Source organism: Rana temporaria, chromosome 1 (genome assembly GCF_905171775.1).
Source record: "Rana temporaria chromosome 1, aRanTem1.1, whole genome shotgun sequence".
NCBI lineage: Eukaryota > Metazoa > Chordata > Amphibia > Anura > Ranidae > Rana > Rana temporaria.
Window position 1 is genome coordinate 614,661,124 of NC_053489.1, and position 20,550 is coordinate 614,681,673.

At 43.4% G+C, this 20,550-nt stretch overlaps 1 protein-coding gene across 1 annotated transcript in view; it reads left to right on the forward strand.

Moving 5' to 3' along the window:
* The window catches only part of MAEA (macrophage erythroblast attacher, E3 ubiquitin ligase), a 132,755-nt gene that overhangs the window by 21,227 nt on the left and 90,978 nt on the right, over window positions 1–20,550 (forward strand). Inside the window, exons 2-3 of the mRNA XM_040335262.1 lie at window positions 8,078–8,260; window positions 16,395–16,598. Of these exons, the coding sequence (XP_040191196.1) occupies window positions 8,078–8,260; window positions 16,395–16,598 (387 nt within the window). The remainder of the gene's footprint in view (window positions 1–8,077; window positions 8,261–16,394; window positions 16,599–20,550) is intronic.

Sequence of the window (20,550 nt, forward strand, 5' to 3'; positions counted from 1 at the left end):
TATTTTTTAAACGGTGGAGTTCCACTTTAACCACTTAAGGACCGCCTAACGCCGATATATGTCGGCAGAATGGCACGGCTGGGCACGTACAGGTACGTCGCCTTTAAGAGCCCAGCCAGTCCGAAGCTCTGTGAATGCACCCGCGGACCCGATCGCCGCCAGTGTCCCGCGATCGGTCACAGGAGCTGAAGAACGGGGAGAGGTTCCCCGTTCTTCACTGTGGCAATGTCAGTGATCGTCTGTTCCCTGATATAGGGAACGACAATCACTGACGTCACACGTCCAGCCCCGCCCCCCCCTACAGTTAAAAACACACATGAGGTCACACTTAACCCCTACAGCGCCCCCTAGTGGTTAACTCCTAAACTGCAATTATAATTTTCACAGTAATCTGTGCATTTTTATAGCACTTTTCGCTGTGAAAATGATAATGGTCCCAAAAATGTGTCAAAATTGTCCGTTGTGTCCGCCATAATGTCGCAGTCACGAACAAAATCGCTGATCGCTGCCATTAGTAGTAAAAAAAAAATATTTATAAAAATGCCATAAAACTATCCCCTATTTTGTAAACACTATACATTTTGCGCAAACCAATCGATAACTGCTTATTGCGTTTTTTTTTGTTTTTTTTTACCAAAAATAGGTAGAAAAATACGTATCGGCCTAAACTGAGAAAAAATAATGTTTTTTTATATCTTTTCTGGGGATATTTATTATAGCAAAAAGTTAAAAATATCGCATTTTTTTTCAAAATTGTCGCTCTATTTTTGTTTATAGCGCACAAATAAATATGTGAAAAGTGTGGTGTGCATTTGTATTCAGTCCCCTACTCTGATACCCCTAACTAAAATCTAGTGGAACTAATTGCCTTCAGAAGTCACCTTATTAGTAAATAGAGTCCATCTGTGTGTAATTTAATCTCCGTATAAATACAGCTGTTCTGTCAAGCCCTCAGATGTTTGTTGTAGATCCCTTCATGAAAAAACAGCATCATGAAGGCCAAGGAACACATCAGACAGGTCAGAGATAAAGTTGTGGAGAAGTTTAAAGCAGGGTTAGTTTATAAAAAAATATCCCAAGCTTTGAACATCTTATGGAGCACTGTTCAATCCATCATCCGAAAATGGAAAGAGTAGGGCACAACTGCAAACCTACCAAGACATGGCCGTCCACCTAAACTGACAGGCCGGGCAAGGAGAGCATTAATCGGAGAAGTTCCCAAGAGGCCCATAGTAACTCTGGAGGAGCTGCAGAGATCCACCGCTCAGGTAGAAGAATCTGTCCACAGGGACAACTATTATGCGCGCGTACAAACGACCGTTTTTCGGGTTCTAAAAAATTACGTTTTTTTTTAAATGTCATTAAAAACTATCGTGTGTGGGCTCCAGAGCATTTTTCAAGATATAAAAAATGGCCATTAAAAATCTCGAACATGCTCTTTTTTTTTCACAACGTTTTTAAGGTTGTAAAAAATGGTCGTGTGTAGGCTTTAACGACGTGAAAAAAACGCGCATGCTCAGAAGCAAGTTATGATACGGGAGCGCTCGTTCTGGTAAAACTACTGTTTGTAATGGAGATAGCACATTCATCACGCTGTAACAGACTGAAAAGTGCGAATCGTCTTTTAAACACAAAATCGGCAAAAGCAGCCCCAAGGGTGGCGCCATCCGAATGGAACTTCCCCTTTTTAGTGCCGTTGTACCGCCACCGCGCTTTGCTAGAGCATTTTTTTCACGATCGTGTGTAGGCAAGGCCGTTTTAATGATCGGGTTGAAAAAAACGTTGTAAAAAAAAAAATGGGTGGAACTCCGCTTTAAGACTTCTCTGATGAAGCCTTCAGGCAAAACCCATTGTGTGTGAACCCTTGACATCCTCTCCCCTTTATTGCCTGGATGGTATCTGTGTCAGCCCCTTCACTACAGAAATGAAATGAGAGAGTGGATAACCGCTCAAAGAGAACCAGGTAATCTGATTCCTGTGGTCCGAGCCAAGGGTGCAGGCAGTGCAATCAAAATGCAGGTTAGGATGAAGGAAAAAAGCTGGGACAGCCGCACTCCAAAAAAACTCCTCCTTTAATTAAAAATCACAAAATACATGCCACAGCAAAAAACAGCACAACAAAAGAAAAGCTGACGTTTCGCACTATGCCTTAGTGCTTCTTCATAGCTGAAGAAGCACTAAGGCATAGTGCGAAACGTCAGCTTTTCTTTTGTTGTGCTGTTTTTTTGCTGTGGCATGTATTTTGTGATTTTTAATTAAAGGAGGAGTTTTTTTGGAGTGCGGCTGTCCCAGCTTTTTTCCTTCATCCTACCCTTCACTACAGACATCTTTACTTTTGCCTTATTTTTTTATTTAAAAAAGTGTATTTTTTCCCCAAAAAGTGCGCTTGTGACAGAAAGTATTGCAACGACCGCCATTTTATTCTCTAGGGCAGTGATGGCGAACCTTGGCACCCCGGATGTTTTGGAACTACATTTCCCATGATGCTCAACTTCACTGCAGAGTGCATGAGCATCATGGGAAATGTAGTTCCAAAACATCTGGGGTGCCAAGGTTCGCCATCACTGCTCTAGGGTGTTAGAATAAAAAATATATATAATGTTTGGGGGCTTTAATTAGAGGGAAGGAGATGTCAATGAAAACACAGGGGAAGCTACATTAGCATTGCTGGTTTGCTTGTCATGCCAACGGCCACCACAAGATGGCGCCAAATGACAGAAGGAAACATAGGCCTGCAGAAGGCCGCAAAGCCGCGGCCTAAATTACCGGCCGGCCTGACGCAATCGCGCGGCAGGAGAGCGCACGGAGACACAGGATGGGATATACTGTGCCTCCGTGCGCCACCACCTCCCCCGCGATCGCGTCGGGCTGCGCCGGCCGGTGCTTCGTTCCCCCGGGCGCCAGGTCCCTAAATTAAGTCGCAATTGAAACCGGGCACCCAGATTTTGTCGAACCCTGTAATAATGACTATATCTGCAACTCCTGATACTGATATAGACTTTGTTTTAGCAAAACAGACATATGAGCCAATCTTGAACTCTGGATATGGATAAGGTCAATACAGTTACTGATTTTATTCAAGGTATGATTATACTCAACTATGTTTGGACAAGAGACTTCTCTAGGTTTATATGTATACAAAGGAATAGTACTGATTTACACTTGATCTTTTTAGTCTTTTTGTGTACATGGTATGACAGGAAGTCAGGTAAATCTGTGGCTGTTGTCACAGACGGGACATACATTTCTGCCTTGTTTAGACAATACACCAATTGTTATTAGGCGTTGACATAGAAGTAGCCAGAAAAGATCTAAGGGCGTTGGAAAACTTCAGCTGTTCAGAATGAGGCAATTAAGGCCTCTATAAGTAATCCAGAGGATTACCACTGAATTGCTGCATCCTGAGGCTTTGTGAGTGAAGGAGAGCAGTAGCTGAAAGTCTTCTGAGGAGGTGAGGAGGAAATTGATTTTTCTGCGTGATAAAAATCAAAAGACTATTGTTTTTCTGCTGTATGACCAGCAGTGTCTGCCCAGCACTAGGCTGTGCCAGACTCCATAGATAAGTTCCTGTGTGGTGAAGATAGACGCCCCAAGTGGCCAGGGTTTATTTTATGTTTGATTTTGTTTATGCTGTTTGGATGCTTGCACTTGTTTCCAGCAAGATGGAAGAATAAACCAAAATCTTTGTTTTCAACCGTCTTCGACTGCCTGTCTGTATAAATTCAGTGTGTAGTGAACCCATCCAGGGGGTCACACACCCCGCTACCAAGCTAACCCCTTACAATGGCTAATTGATATTAAGATCTCTTTTTTTTATTTTATTTTTATATGCAGTGAATGATGCATTTTCTTGGCTATGTGGAGTATATACTAGCACCAATTTGCTGCTCAGCAGTGAAAATCTATACTGCCATGCCCAAGGCAACTTACAATTATGATGAGACGGGATTCTTTTTGAATACAAGCTCTCCTGTAACAAGGTGTTTTGGATTCGTGTTGCTTGGAGGGATTGGATATACTTTATGGAGATGTTACTCCAACCACTGTGGTCGATAAAGCTTATTGATTCAGGGATTTCGCCTGCTTCACAACTGGAGGTCCTTAACTATTTAAGTACAAGTGGCATTTATATCTATCTATCTATCTATCTATCTATCTATCTATCTATCTATCTATCTATCTATCTATCTATCTATCTATCTCTCTCTATATATATATATATATATTTTCAGTAAAACCTTGGTTTGCGAGCATAATTCGTTCCAGAAACATGCTTGTAATCCAAAGCACTTGTATATCAAAGCATTTTTTTTACAGGGTATAAAAGAGAAGAGAGGCACCTCTAAGTGTAACAATAAGTTGCTAAATGTTGTACTTTCATTAAATGTAACCATATTGCTACACTGAGGCCGCGTACACACGATCGGTTAAACCGATGAGAACGGTCTGATGGACCGTTTTCATTGGTCCAAACCGATCGTGTGTGGGCGCCATCGGTTATTTATCCATAGGTTAAAAAAAGCAATCTTGTTTTAAATTTAACCGATGGATACCTTACCGATAGAAAAAAAAAACGATCGTTTGTAGGCACGTCCATCGGTTAAAAATCCATGCATGCTCATAATCAAGTCGACCCATGCTTGGAAGCGGTTTTTTTTTCAGCACGTCGTTGTGTTTTACGTCACCATATTCTGACACGATCGTTTTTTTAACTGATGGTGTGTAGGCACGACTGACCGTCAGTCAGCTTCATCGGTTAACCAATGAAAACGGTCCATCAGACCTTTCTCATCGGATGGACCGATCGTGTGTACAGGGCTTTAGAGGCTCCTCTCTTATTTTTTATTTTTTTTTATATTCAGTTGTGACATGACACTACTCTTATATCAAGACATCGCTTGTATATAAAGGCAAAATTTATTAAAACATTTTGCTCGTCTTGCAAAACGCTCTCAAACCAAGGTTTTACTGTGTGTGTGTGTGTGTATATGTATGTGTGTGTGATATATATATATATATATATATATATATATATATATATATATATATATATATATATATATATATATATATGTGTGTGTGTAATAAATAAATAAATAAATATATATATATATATATATATATATATATATATATATATATATAAATAATCTCACAAAAATGAGTACACCCCTCACATTTTTGTGAATATTTTATTCTATCGTTTCATGTGACAACACTGAAGAAATGACACTTTGCTACAATGTAAAGTAGTGAGTGTACAGCTTGTATAACAGTGTAATTTTGCTGTCCCCTCAAAATAACTCAACACACAGCCATTAATGGCTAAACCACTGGCAACAAACATGAGTACACCCCTAAGTGAAAATGTCCAAATTGGGCCCAATTAGCCATTTTCCCTCCCTGGTGTCATGTGACTCGTTGGTGTTACAAGTTCTCAGCTGTGTATAGGGAGCATTTGTGTTAAATTTGGTGTTATCGCTCTCACTCTCTCATACTGGTCACTGGAAGTTCAACATAGCAAAGAACTCTCTGGGGATCTTAAAAAAAAAAAAATTGTTGCTCTACATAAAGATGGCCTAGGCTATAAGAAGATTGCTAAGACCTTGAAACTGGGCTGCAGCACGGTGGCCAAGACCATACAGCGGTTTAACAGGACAGGTTTCACTCAGAAAAGTCCTCGTCATGGTCGACCAAAGGGGTTGAGTGCACATTCTCAGTGTCCTATCCAGAGGTTGTCTGGGAAATAGACGTATGAGCGCTGCCAGCATTGCTGAATGGGGTGGGAGGTCAGCCTGTCAGTGCTCAGACCATACGCCGCACACTGCATTAAATTGATCTGCATGGCTGTCGTCCCAGAAGGAAGCCTCTTCTAAAGATGATGCACAAGAAAGCCTGCAGTTTTCTGAAGAAAAGCAGACTGAGGACATGGATTACTGGAACCATGTCATGTGGTCTGATGAGGTAAAATTTGGGTTCGGATGGTGTGAAGCTTGTGTGGCGGCAACCAGGTGAGGAGTACAGAGACACGTGTGTCTTGCCTACAGTCAATCATGGTGGTGGGAGCGTCATGGTCTGGGGCTGCATGAGTGCTGCCAGCACTGGGGAGCTACAGTTCATTGAGGGAACCATGAATGCCAACATGTACTGTGACATACTGAAGCAGAGCATGATCCCCTCCCTTCCAAGACTGGGGCGCAGGGCAGTATTCCAACATGATAAAGACCCCAAACACACCTCCAAGACCACTGCCTTGCTAAAGAAGCTGAGGGGTGATGGACTGGCAAAGCATATCTCCAGACCTAAACAGCATCTATGGGGCATCCTCAAATGGAAGGTGGAGGAGCGCAAGGTCTCTAACATCCACCAGCTCTGTGATGTCATCATGGAGGAGTGGAAGAGGACTCCAGTGGCAACCTGTGAAGCTCTGGTGATCTCCATGCCCAAGAGGGTTAAGGCAGTGCTGGAAAATAATGGTGGCCACACAAAATATTGACACTTTGGACATTTTCACTTAGGGGTGTACTGACTTTTGTGGCCAGCAAATTTACACTGTTATACAAGCTGTACACTCACTACTTTACATTGTAGCAAAGTGTCATTTCTTCAGTGTTGTCACATGAAAATATATAATAAAATATTTACAAAAATGTGAGGGGTGTACTCATTTTGTGAGATACTGGTATATGCAAGCTCTTTTTATGTTGATTGGTCAATCTTGGTGAAACTATTTTCTATAATTAATCTACATTGATGAGGCACATAAATATTTGTAATAATCTATGCGCATAAAATAAAGGTTCTGCTTATTTTATTCAAGAGACCACACCCTTAGGGATATGTCTTTAAATTTAGTATGTTTAATACATTGTAATAGCCTGGAGAGTCTGTAGTCCTTCCAGAATCTGCCTAACAGAGTGTTGGCTTTGTTGGCTTGAAGGGTGTGTGGCCTACAGTGTAAATGCAAAATGACTTTGGAAAAAACAGTAAGTAACCAGCAGGGTCCCATGTTTGGCTATGGGACAGGAAGTAAAGAGAAATCTCTGCAATTGAATAAAGATGGCAAAAAAAAATCTGACAGGGGTTATAACCCTCCCTTGCTCTATCCAAAATAAAAATGAATAAAAGGTTTTGCCTATAGTTCTACTTTAATATGACTCGTAGGATAAATCCACCAGTACTGTAGATCTAGACCAGTGGTCTTCAAACTGTGGCCTGGGACTTTTCTTGCTTTTATCTGCCCCCTGGGGCACTATTTCATTCAATGACACCAACAAAGGGGCAAGGTTCCTCCCAATGACACCAACAATGGGGCCCAATGGCGGGGGACCATTCCTACTAACGACACCAAGATGGGGCACAATTCCTTTCAATGACACCAACAATGGGGCACAGTGACCCCAACCATGGGGCACAATTTCTTCCAATGACACCCAGGGCTGTGGAGTCAGAGGAAATTTTGGGTACCTGGAGCCGGAGTCGGAGTCAGCAAACAATGCACTGACTCCAACTCCGACTCCTACTAAATTTAGAAACATTTAGGAGTCGAAACATTTATCTACCGACTCCACAGCCCTGATGACACCAACGATGGGGCACAATTTCTCCCAATGACACCAACGATGGGGCACAATTCCTCTCCATGACACCAATGATGAGGCACAATTTCTGCCAAGGATACCAATGATGGGGCACAATTCCTACCAAATACACCAACAATGGGGCATAATTCTTCTCACTGACACCAAAGATGGAGCATTGTTTACTCCAACTGATGCTTGTACTTTTTCTACTGCTGATGGAAACAGTCTAGGAGTCTGAAGGAATATAAACTGGCCTTTGGAGACCCCTGATCTAGACCATCACTAGGTACCTATGAATCGCTGGACAAAACTGCCATCTGGAATATGTCCAGTACAGCAATATATTCTTGTTACTTTTCTCTAAAGATGTATAACTAAAAGGGCAGATAATAATAACAGTATATTTTTAAGTTGCCCCCATGAGGGCCACAACATGAGAATTGGAGGACTGTACTTTGGGTACCGTTGTAATACGGACGTGTTTTATTTTCCAGGTACCATATGAGACTCTGAACAAGCGCTTCCGAGCGGCACAGAAGAACATTGACCGAGAGACAAGCCACGTCACTATGGTCGTGGCGGAACTGGAGAAGACTTTGAGCAGCTGCCCTGCTGTAGACTCTGTAGTCAGCCTGCTGGACGGGGTGGTGGAGAAACTGAGTGTCCTTAAGAGAAAGGTAAATCTTTGTAAATAGCCCCCAAATATATATATATATATATATATATATATATATATATATGTGTGTGTGTGTTTGTGTGTAAGTCGATCAGCCATAACATTATGACCGCCCATCTTTTGCCTCCAAAACTGCCCTGACCCATCGAGACATGGGCTCCACTACACCTCTGAAGGTATGCCGTGCAACAGCGGTGTTCTGACACCTCTTCTAGTGGAACCAGCATTAACTTTTTCAGCACTTTGAACTACAGTAGCTCTTCTATTGGATTGGACTACAGTGATCAGCCGTCACTCCCCACATTCATCAATCAGCTTTGGCCACCCATGACCTCGTCACAGGTTTTCCTTCCTTGAACCACTTTTGATAGGTCCCGACCACTGCAGCCTGGAACATCCCACAAGAGCTGCATTTTTGAAGTTGCTCTGATCCAGTTGTCTAGCCATCACAATTTGGCCAGTATGTATATATTTGTTGTATGTGTACCGTATTTATCACCCTATAGCGCGCACAGGCGTATAGCGTGCACCCCCAAACCTAGAAGGGAATCCTAAGGAAAAAAAAGAAATACTGACAGTTTACAGTTACTTACAGTTGCCCGGCATCCATCGGCGGCCTTGTCCGGTCCGGCGTCCGTCTTCTGCATTCGTGGTGTCCTCCCCGCTTCTCCCGCGCTGTTTTTGAATGCCGCCGACATATACCGAGCGCGGTACACTTGGCCACGCTGGGCTCCTCTCGCATAAAGGCTAGGAGGCGGCACAGGGCGTGACCGCGAGCGGAGCCGAGCCCAGCCGAGTGTACCCGAGTGTACTGCACTCGGTATATGTCGGCGGCGGCGCTCAGAATGCGGGGATCGGCGTATAACGTGCACCCACGATTTTCCCCTGATTTTAAGGGGGAAAAAGTGCGCGTTATACGCCGATAAATATTGTTCAGTCAGTTAGTAATGTCTGACTCATTTGTGACCTCATGGACCATAGTGTGCCAGGCTTTTCTGTCCTCCACGAGCTTGCTTAGCTGCATGTTCATTGTTTCGATGACACTATCTATCCATCTTGTATTCTGTCGTCCTCTTCTCCCTTTTTTTTCCATGTTTCCCAGCATCAGGGTCTTTTCCAATGAGTCCTCTCTTCGCATTTAAGTGCCAAAGTATTTGAGTTTTAGCTTCAGGATCTGTCCTTCCAGTGAATATTCAGGGTTGATTTCCATCAAGATTGACTGGCTTGATCTTCTTGCCGTCCAAGAGACTTTCAAGTGTCTTCTCCAACACCATAGTTCAAAAGCATTAATTCTTCGACGTGCAGGCTGTAGAAGCACAGTTCTATTTTCAGCTGTCAGTCTATGAAACACAGTAAATTTACAAAGTGGACCAACTTCTGAATGGTCCTGCAAGTACTTTACAGTAGTACTAAACCCTCAGTGCCTAGTCACACCACAAACGTCCTCCAGATCCGTTCCGGATGAGTGTTTTTGATGCATTTCCGGATGCATTCCAGATGCTTTTTTTTTTTTTTTCCTGCTTTTTTCTTCTTCTTTCTTTCAGTTTATTTTTTTCACCGTACTGGGGTCCGTTTCTTTTTTTTTTATGCTTTTTAGTGCATTCCAGTACAGTTCTGTGCAGGAAAAAAGCAGCATGTTAGGTCCCTTTCACACAGGGAAGTTGCGCTTTGACAGACTCTGCTTGTTCAGCGGGGATTGACCTGTTGATCCCCGCTGAATAGGCAAATGACAGGTCCGTGCATCACTGTGCAGAGATGACCCTGTCAGAGTCCTGCTTTCTTCTATGGAGAGATCGGATGAAAATGGACCGCCTGTCTGTTTTGATCTCATCCCATTTGATCTGCTAGATGGATGGAAAATAGGACCATCTGTCTGGATTTGGCAGACCGGATCGTAACAGATAGCGGCTGATGTCAGCAGTCATGTCACTGCCGTTATCCGCCGATCCATAGGGGAGATTGGAGGGTCCATGTAAAAGGGGCTTAAAACTTTTTTCCTGGAACTGAAAAACCATGGAATGCGCTGCACTGGTGTGAACTATGCATATAAAAGAGAAAGTTTTACTGCGCTGATCTAATAATCCAGAGAATTCAATCTCTGGGAGTGTGAACTAATTTAGTGCACAATCAACCATATATAACCTATACAATATCAGGAACTAAATGTACCCAATATTCTATGTGGATAAACTTCTGTGAACCAATTAATCTCAATACAAACAATATGTATAAAAATATAAAATATAAAATATATATGTATTATACGAGTATTGCGGTAAACTCAATACTTTAAATGTGACCCAAGAAATTAATTAATTAATCGGCCTGCACATCAATGTTCCATAGTGCTCCTGTGAAGGAAAAAATTACTGCTCATGCTCCTTTAAGCCGACCAATAGTGAAGAAAAAAATGCAAAATAAAGTAACATCAAAACATTCAAAAACGACAACAAAACCAATAACAAAGAAAAGAGTTCCAAATGTAAAATCCGCCAGATGCACTGAAAAAAGTCCAATGACAGACAGTCTTGCTTTTACACAATAGATTCCAATGGAAAAAAGATTCAATGCTGGTAAAGCTGTATGTAAAAAGGTGCAACTGTCTCTTCCACCCGACAAAGATGTGCCACCATCACCAATGGTTAAACTCAACACTCACCAGACCCCAGATAATAAAAGGCCCCAAAGTGGTGTCTTTTCTTTGTCCGTCAATGGGTGTTGCCTCCTTCTCCCTTTTACAAGATATCCTTAAATCCTCAAAAACAAGGGGCTCATCATGGTGTAGTATATTAAAACGTATTTATTAAAAAGATAAAAAAGATGCACTTACAACAAGAAAGAGTGCCTCTGACCGGCACTGAGTGTCTTTGGCAGTGTCAACCGTTTAGAGCCGCTGACCAGCATTTAAATAGCGTCTTGGAAGGTGTGCATACCCCGCTCCTGTCCTCATGTGTTGCTACAAGCGGTCCTGGCGTGCTGGTGTACTTCCCCCTCCGTGTGTGTCCAAACAGCCTCTACGCGTTTCGCTATTGCGTCATCAGGAAAGCTGTGGACACTACTTTCTTGGCTGTATTTATACCCCAACATGCTAGCTGGAAAGTGACACTGTGGTCACCCAATACCGGAAGTATACCGGCCGCCATCTTGGCTAGTGGCGCCGGAAATTCCAGTAATCCCATTTTTGTTTCTGGATCCCTAGTATTAATACATTCGTACGCCATTTTAACTATTGGCGCCAAATGTATACTATATGCCAAATGTATACTATATGCCCAGCCATAGATGGCTCCGTATGTCTCGCGCTGTGCGCGTGACTCCCTGTTTTCACCTGTATCTGCCTGATGTCAGTACTTTGAGCGTCAGACTCAAAATAAGCTTATTATAAACGAGTGCCAGAAAGTATGAAAAATCCTCATCTATATAGTTGATCCAGGAAATTGACTTCTAAAGCCTTGAAGCTTTATAATCAATATGATAGCCAGGAGAAAAGCTATTTTAAGAAGGAACGGTCAGTAATGGAAGAATCTAGAACTTCTAAAAGCAAGTCAACAGTTCCTAGACATTCTCCTCAAATTTTTTTTGTGAAAACTTGGATGCACAAATATTTTAATGGGGGTTCCAATGATATAAGCCAATGCCCAGGCCTGTACTGTACCAACCTATGTACTCGATCTCCACAACTCTGGCAAACCCCCAGTGTGTTTACAGCCTTGTATTCCATTTACACTTCATTTTTCCCCACACTGACGTTCCTTGGCGGTATTTCTTTACGCAAGCAGAATGTGAAGCGGGCTAACATCCAGTTAACAATGTGTGACTGCCATCCGAGCTCTGTGAATGAAAGAGACATCAAACCAATCACTGTGATTTACATGGATGCTGGTCGGAGCATGTTTGCTTTTCAATCCAGCGACCTGCAGACATTGATGAATTGGACTGCTATAGAGAAGCCTCCACACTCTCTGCGGAGCGCCTTCACAGCTTCTCAGCCTATGCATTTTACTGAACGCTCTATGAGCCTGACGGGTTTTTTTCTGCTCGTTATAGATGCTTCTTGTTGAAAATAAAATCTAGATGACCCCATCGTTTTTAATAATGAATTTCTGATCTTTCTGGAAAGATATGTGAAATGGAAATCGGGTTCAGACTTGTCTTGATAGTTTCCAATCAGTTCCCTGATCACACATTTAAAATGACTCAATTTGCTTGCCACCTTGTGATCAAATCTATAGAAATAGATGAACAAATGGAAGTGTGTATCCGTATTTAAAAAAAATAAATAAAAAAAATATATATATATATATATATATATATATATATATTATAATATAATATAGCTGTTACTGATTAAAATTGTTGTGTTCGATTTAATCCATCTTTTTTTTATTTTTATGGATTAATCGAATAATTTCGATTAATTATAACGCACATACAGATCCAACTACTTCTTAGCTGATCTTCTTGCAGGCTGATTCTCAGTGCAGCTACCAACCACTGGGAAAATGGATAGCAGGATACAAAAAACACACAGGCAGCGCTCGATGGGAATAGCATTAAAACTTTTATAGTCTTCAAGTAGGTAACAAAATAAATATTGCACTGGAGATAAGATCGATGTAGCTACATCAGTCAAAAGCAGTCATAAAAACATGTAACTTAGTATGATACTGGTATAAAAATGTGTACAACGATACCACTGCTGAATCCAGATGAGGAGGGGTTAAAATCAGTCAGTCGGCATGTAGATTTCCCATGAAGTGAACTATCACAACTCCAAGTGGATGGTTGTAGAATCCCAGGTTGATAGAGGGAAGTAGAATCCCAGGTTGATAGAGGGAAGTGTAACAGCCCTGGCGTGTGGCAGATAGTAAGGTCCCGCCGGCATGCAGATATGAAGGCACAGCAAAGGAGCCCTTCAGATGGACAAGGCAAGCCCCGCCGGTGTCCATGATGTCACTGGATCTCCGAAGGAACTCCTTGAAGACCCGGAAGCCAGCATATTCTGCAAAAGTTTTAGTCGGGTATGAAAAAATGCTGTGAATTAATAATTCTTTCAGAAATAGAAGCATTAATAGTTTATTTTTTTATCAATTAACAAAAGAGAAATCCAAATCAAATGCCTCTAGGTCAGTGGTTCTCAACCTGGGGGTCGGGACCCCCTTGGGGGTCAAATAATGATTAGCCAGGGGTCACCATATCCTGGGCTGTTCCTGAAGCCCACACTGCTCTCCCAGCCTTTTTGCAGCCACCCAGCTAGGCTGTTCCTGGAGCCTGTGGACACCCAGCTAGGCTGTTCCTGGAGCCCACAGCCACTTGCAGCCGCCCATTCAGTTCACGGCATGGCTTGGGGGCAGAGACTAGAGGTCAGCTGACTGGTGAGGAATGTGAAGTGGGAGGGGCTGGAGGAGACCCTATCTTTTGATTTCGGCATAGGTGTCACTGCTACGAAACACCACAAAGTCGTAGACACAGTGAGTAACACTACCTGTGATTATAGTTGCCATTAAAAGTCCCCACTACAGTTCTCAGATCAGCAGGTGACCTTGATCAAGAGCACCTAAGTTGGCTGATCAGAACTCCCCCCAACATTGCCACTAACCCCAACTCCCCGCCAGCACTGCCACTCGTCCCTTTCCCCCCACCCTCCACCAAGGAGTAAGAGAAGGAATAATGTAAGGGAGAGGAAAAGAGGGGGAGCAACAAAGAAAAAGGGAGAGAAAGAATAGGAGAAAGAACAAGAAATACAGTTAGAGAGAGGGATGGGGGAAAAAACAAGAAATTAGGATAGAGATAAAAGGGAAAGTAAGGAGAACAAAGAGAAAGAGTGGTACATCCTAAAATGTACCAGAAGGGGTTTTAATACTGTACGAGTGGAAGGGACTCAGGGAGCGCTAAATTTCCATGGGTTGGGGGCGCAAATTCCTTTTCTTGCCTTTGGTGCTGACAACCCATGCTTCGAAAATAATTTTACTGTTAGGGGTCCCCACAACTTGGAAAATTTTATCAAGGGGTCACAGCACTAGGATGGTTGAGAACCACTGCCCTAGGTACACTTGCACACAGTTTTTGAAGGAACTAAGTTACTTGGTAGTTATGTTGTTCCAAACATCTTGGGGAACTAACCACAGATATTCTGTGGATGTAGGCTGCCTCAAATCCTTCTGTTTCTTCATGTAATCCCAGACAGACTCTATGATGTTGAGATCGGGGCCCTGTAGCGGCCAAACCATCACTTCCAGGACTCCTTATTCTTCTTTACGCTGAAGATAGTTCTGAATGGTATTGGCTGTATCTTTGGGGTCGTTGTCTTGCTGCAGAATACATTTGGGGCCTCCCTGATGATAGGGCATGATGGACAAGTATCTGCCGCCTGTATTTCTCCACATTGAGGACACCATTGATCCTGACCAAATCTCCAACTCTACTAGCAGAAATGCAGCCCCAAACTTGCAAGGAACCTCCACTATGTCTCACTGTTGTCTGTGGGCACTCATTATTCTATTGCTCTAAAAACCTTTGCCAACAAACTGCCTCTTGCTACAGCCAAATAATTCAATTTTTTGCAGTCTAAAGCACTTGCTGCCATTTTTCTGCACCCTAGTTCCCGTGTTTTTGTGCATAGGATAGTCGCTTAGCTTTGTTTCCATGTTGGTATGGCTTTTTGGCCTCAATTCTTCCATTAAAGCGGTTCTCCACCCTAAAGTGGAGTCCCGCTGATCGGAACCCTCTCCCCTCCGGTGTCGCATTTGACACCTTTCAGGGGGAGGGGGGTGCAGATACCTGTCTAAAGACAGGTATTTGCACCCACTTCCGGCCCGGCAAAAGACGGGCATTCCGTCACATCCCGTCGCCCCCCCCGTTGTGTGCTGGGAACACTTGGCTCCCAGCACACAGCGGGAGCCAATCGGCGGGCGCGGCGCGACTCGCGCATGTGCCGTAGGGAACCGGGCAGGGAAGCCGCAGCGCTTCACTTCCTGGTTCCCTCAGCGTGGATGGCGGGGGGAGCAGCAGGGTGACGAGCGATCGCTCGTCCTCTGCTGCGATCGGCGCTGGACTCCAGGACAGGTAAGTGTCCTAATATTAAAAGTCAGCAGCTTCAGTATTTGTAGCTGCTGGCTTTTAATATTATTTTCCCATGGCACATCCGCTTTAAGACCACTTCTGCCCAGACTTCTCCAAACAGGTCCCACTGGTTTTTGTGCTGATGGCACTGCTAGACATCTTCTTATGTTGAATGGCAGTAAGCATGATGTGCCTTTCATGTGCTGAATCAAGTTTCTTTGGCTGACCATTGCGTCTACTTTCGCCAACGTTGCCCGATCAATGGTGTCCTCAATGCTGAGAAATACAGGCAGGTCCATCGTGTCGTACAATCAGAAAGGCGTGTGATTGGCCCCAAATTTATTCTGCCGCAGGACAACAACCCCAAACATACAGCCAATGTCATTTAAGAACAAAACAAAAACTAAAAACAGTGCAGGACCTCTCTGACAAAGGTAACCTAAGAAATGATAAAAACTTACCACCAGCCTATGTCAGTTGACTCAACCAAAATTATTCGGAGTGAGCCAACTCAACAAAACAGTACAAAAAGCTTGGCTAAAAGGAACACAGAAGGATGGTTAGAAATAGGACCAAGCAGCATAAAAAACAAAGGTTTTATTAGTTGCATTGTGGCAGTGAAAATTAACCCCCCTAATTGTAGTCAGGGGCAGTGAAAATCAACCCCCCTCCTCCCGCATTGTGGTCAGTGGCAGAGAAAGGTTCCCCCCCCCCCCCCCCAATTGTGTTCATTGGCAGAGAAAGTCATCGCCCCAATTGTAGTCAATGACAGAGAAACTTACCCCCCCCCCTCATTGTGGTCGATGGCAGAGAAAGTTACCCCCCTGGGTGCTGAAACACAGAGAGAGCGACCCAGCACCCCTCTGCTGCTCTGCTTTCTTTATGGGGCTCAAGAGCCTGCGGGTCCTGTTTTGGGCACCTGGGATTTAAAATGTACAGTGCAACCTACATTATTGCTTTCTCCAGAACTCCTGCTTATATCAGGATCTGACATTAAATGACAGTTCCTGCATTTTAAGGAACCCAGATCTAAGTCAAAGGATCCTCTTTTAAGCAGACATCTTATCTTGCAGGCAGTGGAGTCAATCCAGGCAGAGGATGAGAGCGCCAAGTTGTGTAAGAGACGGATTGAACACCTGAAGGAACACAGCAGTGACCAGGCGGCTGCTGTCAACATGTGGAAGAAGAAACGTATGGACCGGATGATGGTGGAACATCTACTGCGCTGTGGCTACTATAACACAGCCGTCAAGCTGGCCAGGCAGAGTGGTATTGAGGTAAGATGGTCTGATATGGAAACCTGGTTAAAGTTGTATGGATGCAGACACATACACAGGTTGCTTTTGCTCAATTACATTCCATAAAATACATACATATGTGTTGCTATTTAATCTGAACTCGAGCCAAAAAAAAATATTATATTTAATAAATTCTAAAGGTTGTATTTTTTTTAAATGTTGTAATTTTATATACTTGAAATTTGACTTCACTATATTGCCATGCCATGATCCCCTGCACACCATTCGGGGGACACTAGATTTTTGTTATAGGAGGAAACAGTACTTAAGTTTGCTATCAGCAATTGCGCCTTCATAGTCTAGTCTGCAGGCTATCAGGAAAGATCGCCACTCTGCCAAATGATAAAGGGCCCCCAGAGCACCTTGGGTTATCCACAGAGATGGCACAATGGAAGCTGCCAGCCTGTTAACATATGTTGTCTACTTTCAGCTTCAGACTAAACTGTCCTTTTAATAGACTGTTCTTTATGTAAAATTCAACTTGAGCTATGCGGCTCTGTAAACAGCTATTTTTAAAGACAAGGTGCTAAGAGGAGTCTGTAAACTTTAATGTGAAAAGGTGTTGGATAAAAAAGCATACCAAATATTGACAAGCAATATGTTATATTGAACTAAAGGAAAAACCTTTTTAAATGTAGATGATCAGTCCTGACGATGGCACAAAAAATGTAATTATTTTTCACTAAAAGGCTATCCATACCCTCAAAGGCAGGCGTATTGAATTAAAATTCACAGAGATACAGTCTTTAAAATTTTCATCCAGCAGAGGCCCGAATCTCAAGTTTGTGTAATGACTCCGATCCTTCATATCACAGCCCCACCCCCTTAAATTACAGTTGCCCCTTCTTTACATCACAGCCCCCCTTTACAACACAGAACCTTCTGTACTTCAATGTCCTCTGTCCCCCCATCACATCACAGCCCCTCCCTCCTTACATCACAGACCTCCACCCTTAACAACAGTGTATTCAGCCCTTACCTCACATAACAGCCCCCCTCCCATTCATGTCAGTGTCCTCCGTCACCCTGTTGCATCACAGCCCTCCTTTCTTGCATCCCAGTCCCCTTTACAACCCCCCCTTTTCCTTGCACCCTAGTACCTTTCACAGCCCCTCCATTATTGCATCTCATTTTCATTCCCGGCCCCCTTCCTTGTATGCATGTCCCCTTCACAGCCCCCCTTCCTTGTATACTGTTCTCCTTCACAGCCCCCCCCTTCCTTGTATACTTGTCCCCTTCACAGCCTCCCTCCTTTGTATACTGGTCTACTTCACATCCCCCCCCTTCCTTGTATACTTGTCCCCTTCACAGGCCCCCTTCTTTGTATACTGGTCTCCTTCACAGGCCCCCTTCCGTGTATACTGGTCTCCTTCACAGGCCCCTTCCATGTATACTGGTCCTTTTCACAACCCCCCCTTCTTTGTATACTTGTCCCCTTCACAGGCCCCCTTCTTTGTATACTGGTCTCCTTCACAGGCCCTCTTCTGTGTATACTGGTCTCCTTCACAGGCCCCCTTCTGTGTATACTGGTCTCCTTCACAGGCCCCCTTCCGTGTATACTGGTCTCCTTCACAGACCCCCTTCCGTGTATACTGGTCTCCTTCACAGGCCCCTTCCATGTATACTGGTCCCTTTCACAGCCCCCCCTTCCTTGTATACTTGTTCTTTTCACAGCCCCTCTTCTTTGTATACTGGTCTCCTTCACAGGCCCCCTTCCGTGTATACTGGTCTCCTTCACAGGCCCCCTTCTGTGTATACAGGTCCCCTTCACAGCCCCCCTTCCTTGTATACTGATCCCCTTCACAGCCCCCCTTCACAGTCCCCCTTCTTTGTATACTGGTCTCCTTCATAGGCCCCCTTCCGTGTATACTGGTCTCCTTCACAGGCCCCCTTCCGTGTATACTGGTCCCCTTCACAACCCCCCTTCCTTCCTTCCTTGCAACCTAGTCCTCTCTATATGAATGCACCCTCACTTACATCACATTTCCCCCTGCCAATCACAACCCTCCTCCCAACCGTACCAATCCTACACAGCAGGTGGAAGGCAGAAGGCACAGCATTCATGTTAACCGTCATGTGATTGGTTTCTAGGACCGCTCCACAACAAATCACTGGCTTTGGTAACTTGAAAATTGTGCAGCTCCCGCCCTCTGTCTGGACATGAGTGCCTTCTGCCATCTACCTGCTGTTAATATGAATGCTGTGGCTGTGGCAGGGGAAGGAGGATATCACCCGGGAGAGAGAACACATAGGCTGCTAAGTGGCCAAGCCCCGGTCCAAATGGGACTGTCATTTGGTCCGTGCCCCGACCACGGTCCGCCATTTAGTGATACCTGCTCTAAGGAATGATGCATCTCTAGTTAGATTGCAGCTGTTTTAGGGTAGTGTAAATTGTTAACAATTCTTTAGCAAAAACAATACTACAAAAAAAAGAGTTTTATCATATTGGTTAAGGGTTCTGCGAATAAATTGGCCTGGTTTATTTTCCCTTTCGTTGAAATATGGCAAAGAAAGCTGTATAAATATTTTAAACTGTTGGAAGCCATTCTTTTGCTTGTAAAATGACCATCCAGCAGCATCAGCCTCCATAAAAATAAAAATAAGGCCTACTTGTCTCGTTCTCCTAGAAGAAAAAAGAATTGATATGTATCTCCCAAGTATGAATAAATCCGGTCTCATCCCCACAATACGGACTTCTTAACAACACTACTCGCTCGTTCCCTGTGTGAAGTTATCTGATCTCTCGGAGAAAATAATGAGAAGAGAGCTTGTATATCAGCAGGTGCTGACAGCAAAACCTGCGCTAATCAAATATGACGATTGAGCTAATTTGCTAATGGTTTCCCGCTCTCTAATGATGTGATAAACAGCGCCGAGTTGGAAAAATAGAAGCGGCCATAACAAATGATTTTGATAGAATGGGCTATAAAGACAGCTCATCAGACTGAGCTTGTTAGACTGAATAATGATCGTATTTTGATACCATTATGACCTTGGATTGCAACACTGGAATCAAATGTGTATTATTTTTTTACACTGTAGACACAGATCAAGCTTCAGGCTTGTAGTGCGTGTGTTAATTTATCTCGGGTGTTTGTGTTCTGCTACATTACATAAGATAATCACATTCTGTTGTTGTGCCATTGTAGCCTCCTCGTTGTGTGATAATGATATGTTGGAGCGGCTGGGTTATATATGTGAATGCGTATATGGCTGGAATAAACAAAACCTCACCTATATGCAGGAAAAAAAGGTACTAGAACTAGAAAAGTGCTGCTAAAGGAAAACCGTAGACCAGATTTTCAGTTGAAGCTGATTAACTTAAAGTGGATGTAAAGCCACTCTCATCCTATCTAAACTACTGCCATAGTGCTGATCTATAAGGATATAGATGCCTCCTGCATGTATCCTTACCTGTCAAATGTCTCTCCTCTGTCTGTTATAAGAACTGAAAAACTGCAGATTCTGTGGGTGGATCTGTTGTCTGGAGCTCAGTGGGTGGAGTCGTGATGTCAGTAGACTCCCCGCCCACCTCTACACTCCCCTTGTCAACATGCATTTTCTCCTGTGTATTCCTTACACTAAATTCTGCTATGATCACTAACATCCAGTCAAAATCCAGAAAAGTAACCACGTGACTTCAGAAAAGGAGTGGGGGTGGGAATTAAAAAATAATGCCTGTCTCAGGCTAGTGCATGAGATATGTAAATAACCTGTCACTCAAAGCAAGGGGGAGGATTTGACAAAGTTTTTCTCTGTTTGTCAAGATTTATCTCGCTGGACAATAAAAGAGGATTGCTCAGAGCTGGATTAACTCTGTGTGGCAAGAATGGGCACAGATGATAGGAAGTCTTATACTCTAAATTGTACCAGCAAAAAAAAAAAAAAAAATTCGGGTTTACATCCACTTTAGACCAAAATCGTGATCCTT